At 36.5% G+C, this 20,172-nt stretch overlaps 2 protein-coding genes across 3 annotated transcripts in view; one reads left to right on the top strand and one right to left on the bottom strand.

The window, feature by feature from the left end:
- The window catches only part of acsf2 (acyl-CoA synthetase family member 2), a 37,418-nt gene extending 26,508 nt beyond the window's left edge, over nt 1-10,910 (top strand). For both annotated transcript variants that reach the window (XM_048169743.1, XM_048169742.1), the window contains 6 exons: nt 8,801-8,908; nt 8,997-9,148; nt 9,259-9,400; nt 9,844-9,954; nt 10,039-10,107; nt 10,499-10,910. In XM_048169743.1, coding sequence (XP_048025700.1) covers nt 8,801-8,908; nt 8,997-9,148; nt 9,259-9,400; nt 9,844-9,954; nt 10,039-10,107; nt 10,499-10,549 — 633 coding nt within the window. In that variant the 3' untranslated portion in view covers nt 10,550-10,910. The remainder of the gene's footprint in view (nt 1-8,800; nt 8,909-8,996; nt 9,149-9,258; nt 9,401-9,843; nt 9,955-10,038; nt 10,108-10,498) is intronic.
- Nucleotides 10,911-14,357: 3,447 nt separating this feature from the next.
- On the bottom strand, nt 14,358-17,679 carry armc7 (armadillo repeat containing 7). Its single transcript, XM_048171354.1, has 4 exons — nt 17,436-17,679; nt 15,225-15,346; nt 14,893-15,036; nt 14,358-14,803 (listed from the first exon to the last, which is right to left on the bottom strand). Exons 2-4 carry the CDS (start codon nt 15,310-15,312, stop codon nt 14,457-14,459), a joined length of 579 nt encoding a protein of 192 aa, XP_048027311.1. The 5' UTR covers nt 15,313-15,346; nt 17,436-17,679; the 3' UTR covers nt 14,358-14,456.
- Between the last annotated feature and the right edge of the window lie 2,493 nt (nt 17,680-20,172).

The following is a 20,172-nucleotide window of genomic DNA, read 5'->3' as shown; positions in this document are numbered from 1 at the left end:
GATTAAGCAGATAGATTGTAACCAAGTTTGCAAGCATGACTTGTGTACAGTTGCCGTTGAATATTATCCCAGGTTCAGGAAGCTGCCCTCCATAAAATGTGCTGTACACAAATGAACTTTAGGGTTGTAGTGCTCAGGAATGTTGTAACAGATAAATCTTAACCAGTGATTCCTAATTTCATCCATTTTCTGAAGGCAAAACAAACTGGTTTTGTAACTAGAAACAACATCTCCATGACATGGCGACAACACTACAATTAACTGAAATTTTGCCTTCTTTCACTTATTGGGGGGAGGTATCGTAATATTTCACGTTGTGATGTAGAGGTATGCAGAAGTAATATCTGGACCTCGAATTTTCGAAATTACCCCAAGATGAACTCACCTTCAAGCCATCCTATGTGTATATGACTGTCTTTTTTCTGATGAACACAGTCTGAGTTATATTAATAAATATCCTGACGCATCAAAGATTTCTAATGGCAGTGAACGGGGGCAATGAGTTTGAAGCTCAAGAAAGTGCATCCATCCATCATAAACATACTCCACATGGCTCCAATAAAGGCCTTCTAAAGTAAAGCGATGCATTTATGTAAGAAAAATATCCATATTTAACAAAGTAAAATATCTAGCCTCCACCAGACTGCCTTCTGTATTCAACTTACGAAAAAAGCATAACTGATGCAACGCCAGTTACGCTTTTTTCGTAAGTTAAATATGGAAGACGTTCTGGTGGTCTGCTCTCTTGATTTAACTTTCGATATATCCCATGAATAATTCACTGGAATGCAACTAAGAATCTCTCGTTTTTCTACCCAAATCCTCACATCTTTTTCCAGGTTTGCTTTTACATGGATGCTTTAAAATGTAACTCTCCCTTTTTCACTTCTAATCCCTATTAGCAGTGTTTACTGGAATGTTTCTAAAGCAGGTAAATACAACATTTATTGTCTGTCAAAATTACGGAAATCACATATTATCACTTAAAGGTGCCGAAGAACATGTTTTCAAAAGATGTAATATAAGTCTTAAGTGTCCCCTGAATGAAGTTTCAGCTCAAAATACCCCATAGTTTTTTTTTTAGTTTTTTTTTAACTGCCTATCATTATAAATGCGCCGATTCAGGGTACGCGGCCCCTTTAAATCTCGTGCTCCACGCCCCAAGAGCTCGCGCTTGCCTTAAACACCATAAACAAAGTTCACACAGCTAATATAACCCTCAAAATTGATCTTCACAAAGTGTTCGTTATGCAACATGTCTAATCGCGTAAGTATAGTATTTATTTGGATGTTTACATTTGATTCTGAATGAGTTTGATAGTGCTCTGTGGCTAAAGCTAACATTACACACTGTTGGAGAGATTTATAAAGAATGAAGTTGTGTTTATGCATTATACAGAACTGCAAGTGTTTAAAAAATGAAAATAATGACAGTCTTGTCTCTGTGAATACAGTAAGAAACAATGGTAACTTTAACCACATTTAACAGTACATTAGCAACATGCTAACGAAACATCACTAAAAATATCATGATATCAATGATCATGTCAGTTATTATTGCTCCATCTGCCATTTTTCGCTGTTGTCCTTGATTGCTTACCTAGTCTGATGATTCAGCTGTGCACATCCAGACATTAATACTGGCTGCCCTTGTGTAATGCATTGAACATGGGTTGGCATATGCAAATATTGGGGGCATACACCCCGACTGTTTCGTAACAGTCTGTGTTATGTTGAGATTCGCCTGTTCCTCGGAGGTCGTTTAAACAAATGAGATTTATATATAAATCTCATTTGTTTAAGAATAAGAAGGAGGAAACAATGGAGTTTGAGACTCACTGTATGTCATTTCCATGTACTGAACTCCTGTTATTCAACTATGCCGAGGTAAATTACATTTTTGAATCTAGGGCACCTTTAATGTTCCAGTTATTTTTTGATTAAGGCGATGTAGCCTATGCTAATAAAGACATTACTACAGTGAGATTTAACACATCCATAATATTGCTGCGGAAATAACCGGGGGTTATTCATGGTCTGTTGTAGTAATTTGTTAATGTTTTTACACTTTTAAATTTCCTTTTAATGTTCGATGGTTGAAGGTGAGTAGAATAATGTCATCTCATTGTACCCATTTTTTGAAAATGCTTATTGAGAGCGATCATAGAGCATACCTTTCGCTGATTGTTTACAGTTTAACAGAAGTTACTCCCATAATTTGCGCAAAGCATTATGGGCCGTGGGAAAAAGGTTGATGTATTTTTGTCTCAATTTATTTCTATTTAATAATTTTCATTTATTTTCTACCTTAAAAATGCATGAAATGTTTTAAGTGCATGTTAGGTATAAGCAAATTCAGAGGTCTGAAATGTTATTTTTGTTCTTAGTCTCTCATTTCATTGGGTAAATTGTGTGCAGCCAAATCTTGTGAGGTTAAGGTGAGACTGTGTGTCGTGCCAGACATTTCCATTGTTTTTAGTCAGCAGAAGGAGGAAAAAGAGCCACTCCCATGTGGTGGGTGTTTTATAACATATAATCACCGCCAGATGTTTGGCTGGTATCACATCACAACAATGGAAATGGAGGTTTTTCTTTTGTCTGCAGAGGAGCGTTTCATTTGGAGAGGCACATTCCTCTGCATAAATGTCTCCTTTGATTTCAACTATGTACAGTATTCAGTATAAAAAGGCAAGAAACTGAAGTGGAATCACCTAGTTTTTTTTTTTTTTTTTTTTTTCACATGCAACAAAACATTTTATCCCTGTTCCTCTGGCTTAAAGAGAGACCTCAGATCTGTTTATGAGCGCCTCAACTTTTCGCAGGTTTGGCGGAATCTAGTGTTTGCTTAACAAATTTAACATTTTATCGGCAAAGTGTATGTCTTAGTTCTTTCAAGTCCACATTCTCAACCTGCAGTGTGCAAATTCTGCCAAGCAAGTATCTAGTGTTTGGCTAGTAGTAACATTGGCCAGTTATCGATATCTATATATAACAAAATAATTATATCAAGTGAGAAAAGGTGTAATACTGTTAGACACTGAAATCCAACAAAACTGTACTGGAAATTGCCATTAAAAATGATGCATGCATTTTTTTTCTTTATTAATTGAGTTCAAAAGCTTATGACTCACTTAAAATCACTTAAAATGTTCCACACAAACATTATAAATGTCTGGCATGTCACACAGTCTCACCTCAACAGCTGGCAGCACATGTAATTCAGTTTGGTAAACACAAATTGACATCCTGTGTCGTGATGAGGTTATGTCTCTGAACGAGACCATGGTGAATTGTTTCCAGTGCGCATTATCTAGAAGCCTGCCTTATTTGGATGATTTGTTTTAGCCCAAAGCGATACTGTATAGTGGGAAATCTTGGGTTCAAAACAACAGCTGGTGTGCCAGTTCTCAGGTGCGCACCACATACCTCACCTGCTTGGTGGATGGTGGATTCAGCCTGGTGGATTCAGTTGATTCAGCTGTCTGCTCTCTTTTAGACTAGTGTTTGGAAAATGTTAGCAAAAGGCCTTTACCACATTCTGCTGTGCAAAAAGAGTAATGTAAGCACACAGACTGAAATTTAAACAAGTTTAATGGCATTGAAATCATGAGGTTTGTTCCATAAACCATAACATATCAAATGGAGTCTAATATCTGGGGTTTAAATGTAATTTAAACATGAAAGTAAACAAAGTTTTAGGATTTTGAAAAATGCAAAAGAAGAAATATTTCAGACACTATTTATTTCTATGTAATATTTGTGACACTGTTCAAGCAAAGGGGGATAAATAATCTTTAAAATAAATAATATATATATATATATTATTATTTATTTTAAAAATTTATCCCCCTTTGCTTAAATAAACAATATATATATATATATATATATATATATATATATATATATATATATATATATATATATATATATATATATATATAAAACAATACAATAGTAAAATGGTAAATTATAATAACAAATTATTTTATTTATTCTATTCTAAAAAACAAAATTCTTGAAATTTTGAAATCATGTTCATTTATATAATTCAATGTTTATATAACTAAATTTAATTTATCAGTTTAATTTTTTTAATGAATTTTAAAAAAATTATAAAATAATTTACGTATATATATATATATATATATATATATATATATATATATATACACACACACACACACACACACACACACACACACACACACACACACACACACACACAACATATATATACAGGTGCTGGTCATTAATTAGAATATCGTGAAAAAGTTCATTTGTTTTATTGTAAATTATTTTTAAAAATGACATTTTCATATATTCTAGATTCCCTAATAAAAACTGTAAAAAAAAATCCCGTTGTTTCTACGGAAAAATACCGGCAGCTGTGGTTACCAGAACAATACTGTAAAATATATAAACATATACGGATATATATATCTTTTATATATATATATATATATATATATATATATATATATCTGTTTTGTACCTTTATATACACTGAATCACCAAACACAGTGGTGATGAGACACATGATGAACAGTTCACACACAGCTTTTCCACACTGAAAACACAATACTATATATATGCACACAGTGTATCACACACACATAAACACCACAGGTAACATGCTGAAATTTTAAAAATGCAATAAACATATAACAAATTAGTAACATAAAACCCTAATGTATATCTGATTAGAAAAAAATGAGAAAAACTAAGAAGAAAAAGTTATTTCAACGAAAATATATCAAATGTGAAGTTCACGCAGGGAATTTTTTTACGGTTTTTTGTAAATTTTAAAATTGTTATTTTTTTCCAAAACTTAAAACGGTATGTAAAATTACATTAAATGTACTTAGATCATATATTCACCGTATATAGTACGGAAACTTTCTGTAAACCAATCAACATTCACCCCATTTTTACTTTTATGTAAAGTCATTTTTTAAGTGTAACATTTCAAAAGTTTTTTTTTTTTTTTTTTTTTTTTTATTTTGATGATTAGAGCGTACAGCTCATGAAAGTCCAAAATCCAATATCTCAAAATAGTAGAATATTTACATTTGATTTCATTAAATGACCATCCCTACAGTATAAATTCCGGGTATCTCTTGTTCTTTGAAACCACACTAATGGGGAAGACTGCTGACTTGGTAATGGTCCAGGAGACAATCATTGACACCCTCCAGAAAGAGAGTAAGTCACAGATGGTCATTACTGAATGTGGTGGCTGTTTACAGAGTGATGTATCAAAGCATATTAAATGCAAAGTTGACTAGAAGGAAGAAATTGGGTAGGCAAAGGTGCACAAGCAACAGGGATGACCACAAGCTTGAGAATACTGTCAAGTAAAGCCGATTCAAACACTTGGGAGAGCTTCACAATGAGTCAAATGAAGCCGGAGTCAGCGCATCAAGAGTCACCACACTCGGACATCTTCAGGAAAAGGACTACCAAGCCACTTCTGAAACAGAAACGACGTCAGAAGCATCTTACCTGGGCTAAGGAGAAAAAGAACTGGACAGTGAACAGTGGTCGAAAGTCCTCTTTTCAGATAAAAGTAAATTTTGCATTTCATGTTGAAATCATGGTCCCAGAGTCTGAAGGAAGACTGGAGAGGCACAGAATCCAAGCTGCTTGAAGTCTAGTGGGAAGTTTCTGAAGTTAGTAATGATTTGGGGGGCCGTGACATCTGCTGGTGTTGGTCCATTGTGTTTTATCAAGTGCAAAGTCAATGCAGCCATCTTCCAGGAGATTTTGGAGCACTTTATGCCTCCATCTGCTGACAAGCTTTATGGAGATGCTGATTTCCTTTTCCAGCAGGACTTTAGCACCTGCCCACAATGCAAAAACCACTTCCAAGTGGTTTGCTGACCATGATATTACTGTGCTTTATTGGCCAGCCAACATGCCTGACCCCTGAATCTATGGGATATTTTCAAGAGAAAGATGAGAAACAGTCGATCCAACGATATACAGATGATCTGAAGGCTCAATTTGTGCTAGAGCAAGTCATTTGCTGTAATATGTGCTGCCGACCAAGTATTGAATGTACAAATGAACATACTTTAAAGAACTTGAACTTTTCTGTTTTAAAAATCCATTTTTTGATTGATCTTAGGAAATATTCTAATATTTTGAGATACTGGATTTTGGACTTTCATGAGCGGAACGCTCTAATCATCAAAATTAAAAAAAAAAAAAACCTTTTGAAATGTTTTACTTTACATGTAGGGAATCTAGAATATATGAAAGTTTCATTTTTAAAAATAATTTACAATAAAAATATGAACTTTTTCATGATATTCTAATTATATGACCAGCACCTGTGTATATATACACACACACACACACATATATATTTTATTTAATTGTATTTAATTTTGTATTATTTTATCAATTCAAAACCATAAGATGTTTTATAAGTTTTTTTTGTTTTGTTTTTTTTTGTTTTTTTAAATAATAATTTATATAATACAATATTATATGTACTACTAATAACTAATAATAATAATAAAAATATAGCTGCAAGCAGCAATTCGGGGCCAAGCCCCAGAAGGGGCAGTAGCGCAATACGGAGCAGGAAGAGCAAAAACAGCAGAAATTGAATGTACATGCAAAACAGCTGGTTCAGAAGGACAGGTGGAAATGAAATGAAAATCAATAGAAGTTCAGAGAATGAACACAGAATGAACTAAAAACACTTGTATCTCATTGAAGAGGAATAAAGATTAGTACAATGCTTATTTGGATAAAAAAGGTATCAAAATGACTAATTACACACAATTGCATTAAGGCACCCCGCACGGGATTCGAACCCACGACCTCCGGGTCCAACGTCCATTTTCCATCTCATTGCACCACTGTGCAGGTGAATGGTAGCACACCTGCCGAAGTTCATTAGTTCATGTGAAAATGAACTCAAAAAGAAGAATTTTTATAAAACTGCACTGAATGTTATATTTAATAACTACTTTAGATCATTCTGCAGCTCATCATGTTGTAGCGCAATACAGAGCAGGAAGAGGAAAAACAGCAGAAAATGAACAAACATGAAACAGCTGGTTCAGAATTACGGGTGAAAATGAACTCAGAATGTACATAAGCTTAGATGAAAATGAACACAGCATGAAACAAAAAGCATTTATTTCTAATCCAAGAGGCAGTAAAGGAATCAAAACACACTATTTCATAAAACCGCTCCACCTGGGATTCGAACCCACTAGCTTCGGATACAGGGTTCTTCAGGTAACTGGCTTTACACATTGAGCTACTTGAGGATGCACATTCAACAGGCTGTGGAAGAGAACTTTTAGTGTAACAAAGAATTCACAAAAAAAGCATTACTTAGCATGCTATCCATATTAGCATGCTAAGCTAACTTAATGCTAATGAAGCTCATGGTTAACTTGATAGCTGAAGAGCCACATTAAAGAGAATGACAACTGGTTAGCATGCTAAGTAATTAGCATGCTAAGCTAACTAGCATAAGGCAACAAACACAAGCAAGGTCACATTCAGAGATGAATATCTCGGGTATGGTAACGAATATCAAAAATCCGTTCAGTCATTTCTGTGCGGCTCGGTCCAAAGATCATCTGAGCTGATTTTGGACAAAATTTACCAAAATTTGTAGGAGGAGTAGCGAAAAAACTGTTTTTCATTCACTTCAATATGGCAGACAGGTACATTTAAGGAAAATAACAAATGACACATTGTCGGAATCGGCATAAGCCAGGGAATAAAATGACATAAAGCATACACATTTTGGAAAGTGTTTTCAAAAGTTATAAGAGTTTTTGCAATAATCATTACATCTGTGGAACAGTAGGTGGCGCTGTGCTGAAACTTCTCAGGTACCTTCAGGACATTCTAAAGGTCATACGTACCAATTTTTGTAAAGATATGTCAAATTGTTTAAAAGATATAGCAATTAATGACAAAATTCAAAATGGCGGACACATGATTCATCCAATATCGTCGGATTCGGCATGATCCAAGGAATCCATAGACACCAATATCTTGATTTTCTGACAAACTGTTTAAAAGTTATTGGCCAAAATAGCCATTTTTCATATCTCATGACCTGTAGGTGGCGCTGTTCCCAAGTTTGGCATGGACCCTCAGATCGTGGTCCTGATGAAGCGTACCAATTTTTGTTTCGATTGCTCAAACTTTGGCCAAGATACAGCCTCTATACTAATTTTGGGTCGACCTCATTAACTTCGTGACATTATAACTTTTGAATAAAGATGAATGAAAAAATCTGTTCAGTCATTTCTATGCGACTCAGTCCAAAGATCATCTGATCAAAGTTTGTACAAAATTGGACAGAATTTGAAGGAGGAGTAGCGAAAAAACAGAATACTGGACTTTTCAAAATGGCCGCTACTGTAATGGGCGGAGACTTAATGTAAGATGTTGAGTAGCATCAGCATAATGAGATGAATCAGATGTACTAAATTACATTTTTCTAGAGCAAATGGTTCAAAAGTTATAACCTTTAGAATAGTGAATTTTTGAACTGGTGGTGGCGCTATAGAGTTGGTCCTAGAGACTCCAAAATTGGTCAGATTTCTAGACATGACAATCACTACAAGTGTGCCAAATTTCATCATTTTCTCATGTTCCGTTGATAGGGCTGCCATAGACTCCCATTCGGGAGGAAGAATAATAATAATAAAAGGGAAAACGTACAATTACAATAGGGGCTACAGCCCCTTCGGGGCTTGGCCCCTAATAATAAATTATAACAAAAAAAAAAAAGATAGATTTGTCATCTTTGTATTTTCAGATTGGGTACGGCACAACCGAAAACAGCCCTGTGACATTCTGCGGCTTTCCAATTGACAGCATGGAACGAAAGACAGAGACTGCTGGATGTATATGCCCCCATACTGAGGTTCATTTTCACACACTACTAGATAAAGATGTTCTGAATGCATAATTATTGTCTGTTTTAGCACACTGAATGGTTGTTTCTCCGTTAGGCAAAAATAGTGAACCCTACTACAGGAGAGGTCGTGCCTCTGGGCGCTCAGGGGGAGCTGATGATCAGAGGATACTGCGTGATGCTGGAATACTGGAAGGATGATGAAAAGACCCAGGAGTGCATCACAAAAGATCGCTGGTACAAGACTGGGTAAGTGCGAGTGTTTTTTTCCCCTTTCTCTCTTACTAGTTATGAACATTATTCAGAATTCATTCCAAATAGTCCTCAATGACTCAGTGATTGTTCTGTAATTTATAAAGTGATATTGCCACTTTGGACAAGTACGGTTACTGCAAAATAGAAGGACGCATCAAGGACATGATCATCCGAGGAGGAGAGAACATCTACCCTGCTGAAATCGAACAGTTTCTGCATACACATCCTAAAGTTCAGGAAGCACAGGTCAGCAATGTTCCCTTTTATGCCCTTTTGTTTTTGAGGTCTACTAAAATAGGTTTTCATGCTTGAAAAATATTATTTTTTACATATTTTACATTGTTGCAGCACCTCTTTTCCCAGTCAGTCAGCAATGCTCTGTTTAGTTCCTGTTACTTTCAAGCCTCTCCTTCTGAAAAGCGCAATGTGCTCTGATTGGTCAGCTAAACCAGTGTGCTGTGATTAGTCAGCTGTTTCGAACATGTTTCAGAAATGTCACACCTTACCATAACCGCAAGTTTTAACACACTACTTAACTCAACCAGGTCTCAGCCCTTTTTTCCCCATATGCTTTGTGCAGGAATTATTTAGCACTTCTCATCAACTGTTCCTTTAACCCCCATTTTATAGTAAAGCAAGCAAGATGGTTTAAGCTAGAAAAGTATATTAAATCTCTGTTGTCCATACAGGTGGTTGGAGTGAAGGATGAGAGAATGGGAGAGGAAGTTTGTGCTTGTATTAGACTCAAGACTGGTCAGGAATGCACTGCAGAAGAGCTCAGGGCCTACTGTAAAGGACAGGTCAGAATATCCATCATGCTTTATGCGTTATCCAGCACATGTACACAATTGTTTGCCATTAAAATATTACTGTTGTTTTCACAGATTGCCCATTACAAGGTGCCACGCTATATAACATTTGTTCAGGGATATCCTTTGACTGTCACGGGCAAGGTAAGTGTTATTATGAGATATAAAAAGCATGAAAGTCGCTGCACACCACCACTGTTATTAAAAATAAACAATTCAGATGATGCATTTAGTCTAGAGAAAGTCATTTCAGTGAGCATTTAAATAACAAATCTCCACCCCTTTCTGTGTCTCTGTGGGTACATCATGTTAAAAATGAAGAAAATGTAAAAATGAGGTTTTCTTGGGCCAATTCACATTTGTCTCTAGACAGAAGAAATTCAAACAATTTCCCTGTCTGCATGAAAGCCACTGAAGTGGTTTCAGGCATTCAAGGGCTACTATGACACCTTTGCTTTTAAAGGCTTGTGGTTGGCTGTCGACAGATTGAACCCTTTAATAGCACCACGACTGTTTCTTTTCTTCATCTCTTCAGATCCAGAAGCACAAACTGCGTGAGCAGACAGAAAAACAGCTTGGACTGTGATTGCAAAAGCACCTGTGGTATTTTTAAAAACGGTTACAAGCAGGACATCAAAGGACATTATGAGTTACTCGAAAATATTGTGATTACGTTGTTTTACAAGCTATGTTTACAATTAATCATTTTATTGTCATGTTTTATATGTACATGATACAACCCTATTCCCTATTTCTAAAAACCAATTAGTTATTTCTTAATTGTCTTTATTTTGGTATGGATTTTTTTTTTAAACCAAATAATTTTTACTCATAGTAACCAAATACATACCAATATATTAGTTTTAAAAAAATATGCATGGTTACACTAGGTCAGTTTTAGGTAGATGTCTATAAATGTATAATAAAAAAAGTTAATTTTTCAGCAATCTCAAATGAAAATCATCTTGGTTGGTTTCTGTGCACATCTGCTCCCTATTCAATCTGAAGTTCATATGTTCTACATTTTATATTATTGTGATATTCAAAAATAGGGTATTTAAGGCACAAATGCAGTCTTTTTGTTGGCAGTAAGGTAGTTTCCCCTCTTTGTGATCTCAGGTGTGCCCTGTCGGTGTTCATTTAGGCCTTGGTGCTTTCCTGCTTGGCTTGTGATGTGAACATTTTGATGCTAGTATTGAGACCATATGGAAAGAGGTCCTCTCACAGCATTCTAATGGGTCTGCTGGAAAGTAATGGCTACTCTGGTTTGGACTAACACATAGTTTCGTGAGGATCATTTAGGGTGAGACTTTAAAACTAAAGAGCTGGACAAAACTCCAGACATTCTTTTCGAATGTCCTTGCAGCTAATAATGGAATCCGTCATTCACCGCATGCTACTCAAGGTCATTATTGGGTGGATTCACTTGACTGTGTAATGTATTTATTAAAATTAGCAAAGATTTATGGCATCATCGCTTCCAGTAAAAGGATCACCTAATTTGGAAACTAGCACAAGTGAACATCTGAAAAAGGAGCTGAAAATATGTTAAGCGTCTCCCCCATGTGTCTTTTAGTGGAACAGCAACTCAAGCTTGTTTCTTTTCCTATTTTTTTGGATTCAGTGTATTTTAAATAAATTTCCATTTACACTACAGCTGAGGTCAGTATTTGTTTTAAGGAATGAATACTTTTATTCAAGAAGGAAGCATTAGTGAAAGTGAAGACATTTATAATGTTTTATAAAGATTTCTATTTCAAATAAAAGCTTTTCCTTTGAACTTTATTCATCAAAGCTTTCTGGGGAAAAAAAAATCACAGTTCCATACAGATATTAATAAATGTTTATGGATGGATGGATTTTATTTATATTACAATTATTTATTTTAACATTTAATCAGCTTAATAACGACGGCAGAATAAAATGATCTGCTTTGCTTAAAGTAGCACATTTATATATAGTAACATCAGTGTGTTATCCTTGATAAATTAAATAAATACAAACTTTTAATTTATTAAAATGTTTTATTATACATACATTCATGTAAAATATGTGTAGATACTATATATACACAAATCTACAAATATTAAATATTTAAAACTTTACAAAAATGTATGAATATGCTATATACATAGCACATTTACTTTAAGCTGCCTTGTTCTGACTGTTGGTCCCTGACTTTGATTGTCAAGTGCTGTTTTTTTTTTTTTGGAGGTGACTGGTCCACACCTGCACTGTCCTGTTTAAAGGGTTAGTTCACCCAAAAATGAAAGTTATGTCATTAATTACTCACCCTCATGTTCCAAACCCGCTAGACATTTGTTCATCTTCGGAACACAAATGGAGATATTTTTAATGAAATCTGAGAGCTTTCTGTACCTCCATTGACAGCCTAGGCAACTACCACTTTTAAGCCCCAGAAAGGTAATAAAGTAACCCATGTGACTCGCGATGTGGTCATCGCGACTGGTTTGTTGACATGTCCTGTTGTAACCCGGGTGCTCCTGCATGCCATGACATTCCTATTTAATCTTGATGAGTGATGGGTAGTAATCCATTACATGTAATCTGGATTATGTAATCAATTCCAAAAATTAAGTACTTGTAATTATATTATATTACATTTTGAAATACTCATTATCAGACTGCAGTCTCAAATAAATGTGACAAACAAGTTAGGTCAAAAGTACGGAAGAGGATTAGGGCCAAGCAATAATAAAAATAAAAAAACATCTCGAGATTAAAGTTGTTGAATTTCGAGAAAAAACTTGTTAAATTTTGAGAAAAAAAGTCGAGATAAAATTATGAGAAAAAAGTCGTTAAATTATGAGAACAAATTTGTTAAATTACGAATTTGTTCTCATAATTTAATGACTTTCTCGTAATTTAATGACTTTATTCTCATAATTTAATGATTTTATTTTCAACATTTTATCTCTACTATTTTCTCGAAATTTAATGACATTTTTCTCATAATTTAACGATTTTGTTCTCGTAATTTAACGACTTTTTTCTCGTAATTTAATGACTTTATTCTCAACATTTTATCTCAACTTTTTTCTCGAAATTTAACGAGTTTTTTCTCGTAATTTAATGACTTTATTCTCAACATTTTATTTCGACTTTTTTCTCGAAATTTAACAACTTTAATCTCGAGATGGTTTTATTTTTTTATTATTGCTTGGCCCTAATCCTCTTCCGTACAAAAGTAATCTAGTCAAAAAGTAGTTCATCCAAAAATGAAATTTCTGTCATTAATTACTCACCCTCATGTCGTTCTACACAACCGTAAGACCTTTGTTCATCTTCGGGACACAAATTAAGATATTTTGATGAAAGTAGTAAAAACATTGTTAAAATAGCCAATGTGACTATAGTGGTTCAACCTTAATGTTACGAAGCAGTGAGAATAGTTTTTGTCTGCGAAAACAAAACAAAAATAATGACTTTATTCAACAATTTGAACTGTTGTCATACATAGTGAACTCAGTGAGGGCTTCCTTGTTTACGTCCGAATGCCGGCTCATCATTGGCCGGATCCTGTGTCAGCATCACATGCAGCGACGCATGCATGGGACCTCACTACGTATGACAATGGTTCAAATTGCTGAATAAAGTCGCAATTTTTTTGTTTTTGATCACAAAAAAGTATTCTAGTCAGTTCATAACTTTAAGGTTGAACCCCTGTAGTCACATTGACTATTTTAACCATGTTTTTACTACCTTTCTGGAAGTCAAAAGGTACAATGACGTTGCTGCCTATGTGTGGTTCAGACACCCTCAGATTTCATCAAAAATATTTTAATTTGTGTTCCGAAGATGAAAGAAGGTCTTACGGGTGTGGAACAATATGAGGGTGGGTAATTAATGACAGAAATTTATTTTTTGGGTGAACTAAAGGCAGGAACACACCAAGTCGGCCGTCGGGCAGTTTTTCTTCGTCGGCCGACTAAGCTTTCTCACTGTGTTCCGCACCGTCGGCTGAAGTTGGTCCTCGTCGGCCTTTTTTTCGGCCGATTCGAAATGTTGAATTGGCCTTGGAGCTCGTCGGTCCGTCGGGCCATCTGATCATTCTGATTGGCTGTTCAGCTACTGCCGCCTGCTGTTTCGGAAAGGCATTTCATCTCACGCAGGCGCTGAACTGACGTGCTGCTTGGCCGTCGGCTGTTTTAGCGTGTGGTAGGGCAACTTTGGACACAGACGCTGCCGACGTGAGCAAACCCCGCAGTCTGCTCTCGTCGCCACTAGTTCGTCGGCGTCGGCTTGGTGTGTTCTTAAATATATAATGTAAGATGGATTACATTACTAACTACAATTTGTACGTAATCTACTCAGCACTATATAATTATATACATATAATGTGTGTGTATATGCATATTTAAACCCAGACACGATTTATTAAGAAAATAAGGTTTTATTTTTCAAAATAATCTTAAATTACACAATTTAAACATTTTCAATTGTCCAGAAACAATTACATGCGAAATCAAAAGTCAGTCCTTTGGAAGTGGAATCCCTACCACCGACTGACTTTGTCCCTGCATTGCCTCTCGGGCTCTGTCCACTTGTTCCTGTGTGCAGTAGTCCTGCAGGAAGACAGAAGCCAGGTTCCTGAGGCGCGGGTTCTCTGTGAGAGAGAAGCGCAGCATGCACTGCACCACTGCGCTGTCTGTGGTCTCAGCGCGCGAGGCAGCTGTGGTGAGGTTCATTAATGTAGTGATGGCAGAGAGAACAGTCTCATCTCTGTTACTCGACAGGCATGATATCACTAATGGGACTCCACCGCTTTGCAGGATCTGATCACGGGACTCACGCTCCATGCTGAGGTTACATAAACCACCTGTATGATTTCAAACATTGTGTTGATTCATGTGAACACATTATAACAGCAATAGATATATTACACTTCAACCTTACAGCTATACCAACCAATTCCAAACTCCACAAAGTTGTCGTTCTCTTCTGTCAGCATGTCCAGGAAGAGTTCAGTGACCTGGAGCATTCGCAGAGCTTCCATGTTGGATGGATCATATGCAAAGTTGGCCAGGTTTGCCAGCACTTGCTCTTTAGCCTCTGTCAAGAATTGAAAAGACAAATGATGCAGTTTTCAGACAACCTAATACTATTACTGGAAAGACAGCTGTAAACTATTAATGTATGTACTGATTATAGTTTGTCAAGTAAAGGAATATAGATTGTACAAACTGAATCAAGAACATACTGTATATAAATATGTAATGCATATGTAAGCATTGACTTACCCTCACTGTCAGTGTCCTGAAACTCTGTGACCAGCCCCTGCAGGAACTCAAACCTGTCAGACACAGAGAATCGATTCTTTCCTGCCATCACAGATGGATCATGGGTAACATGGGTTTAACACCTGCAGACAGACAGAAAGAGAAGCAGCTTTTTTTACCACATGTAAATAGATGGACAGACGCTCAAAGGATGATGGATGGATGGATAGTAAAGGGCAGTTGTCTAAAAGTTTGCTAATTCAGTATTTGTATATTATTTTTTTCACATGTTCATACTGGGAAACAAGGATAAGCATTTTTAGTTTTAAGCAAGTTTCAAATGCTTTATTTGGCAAAAAACATTCAATATACAGTGGGTACGGAAAGTACTCAGACCCCCTTAAATTTTTCACTCTTTGTTATATTGCAGCCATTTGCTAAAATCATTTAAGTTCATTTTTTTCCTCAATATACACACAGCACCCCATATTGACAGAAAAACACAGAATTGTTGTCATTTTTGCAGATTTATTAAAAAAGAAAAACTGAAATATCACATGGTCCTAAATTTTTCTTCTGATCATCCTTGAGATGGTTCTACACCTTCATTTGAGTCCAGCTGTGTTTGATTATACTGATTGGACTTGATTAGGAAAGCCACACACCTGCCTATATAAGACCTTACAGCTCACAGTGCATGTCAGAGCAAATGAGAATCATGAGGTCAAAGGAACTGCCTGAAGAGCTCAGAGACAGATTTGTGGCAAGGCACAGATCTGGCCAAGGTTACAAAAAAAATTCTGCTGCACTTAAGGTTCCTAAGAGCACAGTGGCCTCCATAATCCTTAAATGGAAGACGTTTGGGACGACCAGAACCCTTCCTAGAGCTGGCCGTCTTGCCAAACTGAGCTATTGGGGGAGAAGAGCCTTGGTGAGAGAGGTAAAGAAAAACCCAAAGATCACTGTGGCTGTAGCATGGTGGTGGCAGCATCATGCTGTGAGGGTGTTTTTCAGCTGCAGGGACAGGACGACTGGTTGCAATCGAGGGAAAGATGAATGCGGCCAAGTACAGGGATATCCTGGACGAAAACCTTCTCCAGAGTGCTCAGGACCTCAGACTGGGCCGAAGGTTTACCTTCCAACAAGACAATGACCCTAAGCACACAGCTAAAATAACGAAGGAGTGGCTTCACAACAACTCTGTGACTGTTCTTGAATGGCCCAGCCAGAGCCCTGACTTAAACTTAATTGAGCATCTCTGGAAAGACCTAACAATGGCTGTCCACCAACGTTTACCGTCCAACCTGACAGAACTGGAGAGGATCTGCAAGGAGGAATGGCAGAGGATCCCCAAATCCAGGTGTGAAAAACTTGTTGCATCTTTCCCAAGAAGACTCATGGCTGTATTAGATCAAAAGGGTGCTTCTACTAAATACTGAGCAAAGGGCCTGAATACTTAGGACCATGTGATATTTCAGTTTTTCTTTTTTTAATAAATCTGCAAAAATGTCAACAATTCTGTGTTTTTCTGTCAATATGGGGTGCTGTGTGTACATTAATGAGGAAAAAAATGAACTTAAATGATTTTAGCAAATGGCTGCAATATAACAAAGAGTGAAAAATTTAAGGGGTCTGAATACTTTCCGTTACCCACTGTATGCAAAGATCAATATTAACAGTGTTGACCCTTCTTCATAACCTCAGCAATTTGCTCTGGCATGCTGGATATCAGCTTCTGGGCCAAATCCTGACTGATGGCGATCCAGTTTTGCCTTATTAGTGCTCTGAGTTTATCACAATTTGTGGGCTTCTGCTTGTTCACTTGCCCTTTGAGAGTTGACCACAGGTTCTCTATGGGATTAGGATTCTTGGCCAGTGAAACTTTTTGCAAGCATCTGATTACTCTGCACAATAATCTAGAAACAATGTGAATCAACACCACAACAACTGAAGCAGCAAACTTTGCAAAACATAAGGGCAGTTTTATAAAAGGGTGTAACATTGTATTACAATACGTTTGTATAGAGACAGGAGGATGGATGGATAGGGAATTTTATTACACATTGTAAAACTATATTACAATAAGTTCGCAATACAGACAGATAACAAAAAGGTTCGTAATATTGAGAGATGTCATCAATGCACCATACTATACACTGTACAAATACACATACAATATATTTCATACTAAAGCATAACACGACAACAATAAAGACAAGAGGTGAGACTTACACGTGCAGAATAATGCTGATGAAAGTCATTTGTGCTTCTACTACAAACTTATATAATTTGAATTTCGGATTCAAATTCGGACTGTAAATACAAATTAATTTAATTTAATCCAAAAAAAAAGTCTGTTTGATCAGGTTTCCCATCACTGAAGCTGCTCAACACGCCTGGTCCGTCAGTAAATACTTCCCCGCATTAACTGTCATCTATGGTTCCTGTGATCTAAAGTTTATTCCTCATAAAACTGCTTACCAGTAAAATATCATAACATAAAATTGTACTGGGGTAAATTATCCAGAGCATTCTCCCTACTTCGTAAGACAATATGTCAAATAAATGAAGCGATATATTTCATAACGCACGAGCCGGAAGTAATGCTCGGGGTTAATATGTGCAGTATATATTCATCCGTGTGCAGGTCAGACTCAGAACTAGTCTCACTGAGACTTGCTGTTTTGTCTGTTTTCACGAAGACTGTACATTTCCAGCATGAAACAGTCCAAACTATCCACTGGGAAGCGCCTTACAAAACCGATTCTTTTTGGGACACTGCTCGTAGGTTTGGCCACAGCATTTTGGAATAGGTGAGATAACACGCCCCCTTGACATTGACACCGTGCATATGTGTATAATAATAGTGTTTAGAATATGAAATAATACAGATTGTGTGTAGAAAGCACAGTATTGTGCTGTACGGCAGTGTTAAACGAGTCTAGACCTAGACAAAGCACATGTGGATACAGTATAACCTAAATAACATATTTGCTGTGATGTCTGATATCATGATTCTGCCTTGTGCATGAAGGCATTTGTTCATGGAGGACCTGGCAGATATCAGGGAGCAGGAGCGATCCCGTAATGAGGCCAAGCGCCTGGAGGTGCTGGAAAGGAGGCAGAGACAAATAGATGAAGTTATAGAGAAGAAGAGTGCAGGGGACAGGTGAGACGATGACTGCACTCCCTGCAGGAGACAAGCACTGATGAGGACAACGTGGGACATTTTTTGAAGTGCCATAAAACTTGTTCTTTGATCGTTCTGTTATTGCTAAAATGGGACAGAAGTTGCATTAAAAGTCTATGGGTGATATGGAAAGCAAGTCAAATTTAGCCAACACAATACATAGCCTGTTAGCTGTTCTGTTGGCAGTAATGATTTTGAATTGGTTGCCTTGATCATATTTGACTGCAACAGTTAAATCAGTAATTAATAGACCACAGTGGGCCAAACAGATGTATGTTCCTCATTCCTGCCTCTGACAAAAAGCTGCTTGGATTGTATATAACATTTTTATGTACTATTCAAATTAAAAATCGATTTCACCAGTTAAAAAATCCTACATAAATAAATTTGGATAAATAAAAAGTTGTTGCACTGTGCAGTCAGCATAAGTGTTGTTATTGTTAACTAAACCTATTAAAATCATTTCCATTCATTGAAATAAAATCTAAAACTCAGCTAAAAGATGAAAACTTTAACTTAAAGGTGCCCTAGAACGTCTTTTTAAAAGATGTAATATAAGTCTAAGGTGTCCCCTGAATGTGTCTGTGAAGTTTCAGCACAAAATACCCCATAGATTTTTTTTTTATTGATTTTTTTTTAACTGCCTATTTTGGGGCATCATTAACTATGCACCGATATATAGGTTGCGGCCCCTTTAATTCTCGTGCTCCCCCTCCCCCGGAGCTCGCGCTTGCCTTGAACAGCATAAACACAGTTCACAGCTAATATAACCCTCAAAATGGATCTTTACAAAGTGTTCGTCATGCAGCATGTCTAATTGCGTAAGTATGGTATTTATTTGGATGTTTACATTTGGTTCTGAATGAGTTTGATAGTGCTCCGTGGCTAAAGCTAACATTACACACTGTTGGAGAGATTTATAAAGAATGAAGTTGTGTTTATGAATTATATGGACTGCAAGTGTTTAATAATGAAAATAGCGATGGTTCTTGTCTCCGTGAATACAGTAAGAAATGATGGTAACTTTAACCACATTTAACAGTACATTAGCAACATGTTAACGAAACATTTAGAAAGACAATTTACAAATATCACTAAAAATATCATGTTATCATGGATCATGTCAGTTATTATCGCTCCATCTGCCATTTTTCGTGATTGTTCTTGCTTGCTTACCTAGTCTGATGATTCAGCTGTGCACATTCAGATGTCCTGCCCTTGTCTAATGGCTTGAACATGGGCTGGCATATGCAAATATTGGGGGCGTACACCCCGACTGTTACGTAACAGTCGGTGTTATGTTGAGATTCGCATGTTCTTCTGAGGTCTTTTAAACAAATGAGATTTATATAAGAAGGAGGAAACAAGGGAGTTTGAAACTCACTGTATGTCTTTTCCATGTACTGAACTCTTGTTATTTAACTATGCCAAGGTAAATTCAATATTTAATTCTAGGGCACCTTTAAAGGTGCAGTATGTAATATTGACAGCTAGTGGCTGAAATGGGTACTGCAGTCCATATTCAAAATATCGCAGAGGGTTGTTTCTCCCGTCCCCTCCTCCTCAGACTCGACGCTCGTTCACGCTGGTTGCCAGTTTGAGAACACGCAACAGGAACGACGAGCCTTACACTGCAAATCGATTAGTTGATTTATCCGCATTTTAATACGTCTCTGATCACAGAGCTTTTTATATGAATGCTTAGGCTTTTTAGGGGGGTAGAATCTGCAATCTCTGTTTGCCGTTTTCCCTGACTGCATGGTTTTTCAGCCAACAGGT

The sequence above is a fragment of the Megalobrama amblycephala genome, linkage group LG20 (genome assembly GCF_018812025.1).
Source record: "Megalobrama amblycephala isolate DHTTF-2021 linkage group LG20, ASM1881202v1, whole genome shotgun sequence".
Taxonomy (NCBI): domain Eukaryota; kingdom Metazoa; phylum Chordata; class Actinopteri; order Cypriniformes; family Xenocyprididae; genus Megalobrama; species Megalobrama amblycephala.
The sequence above is the reverse complement of the archived record's forward strand: the minus strand, read 5'-3'. Positions and strand labels throughout refer to the sequence as shown.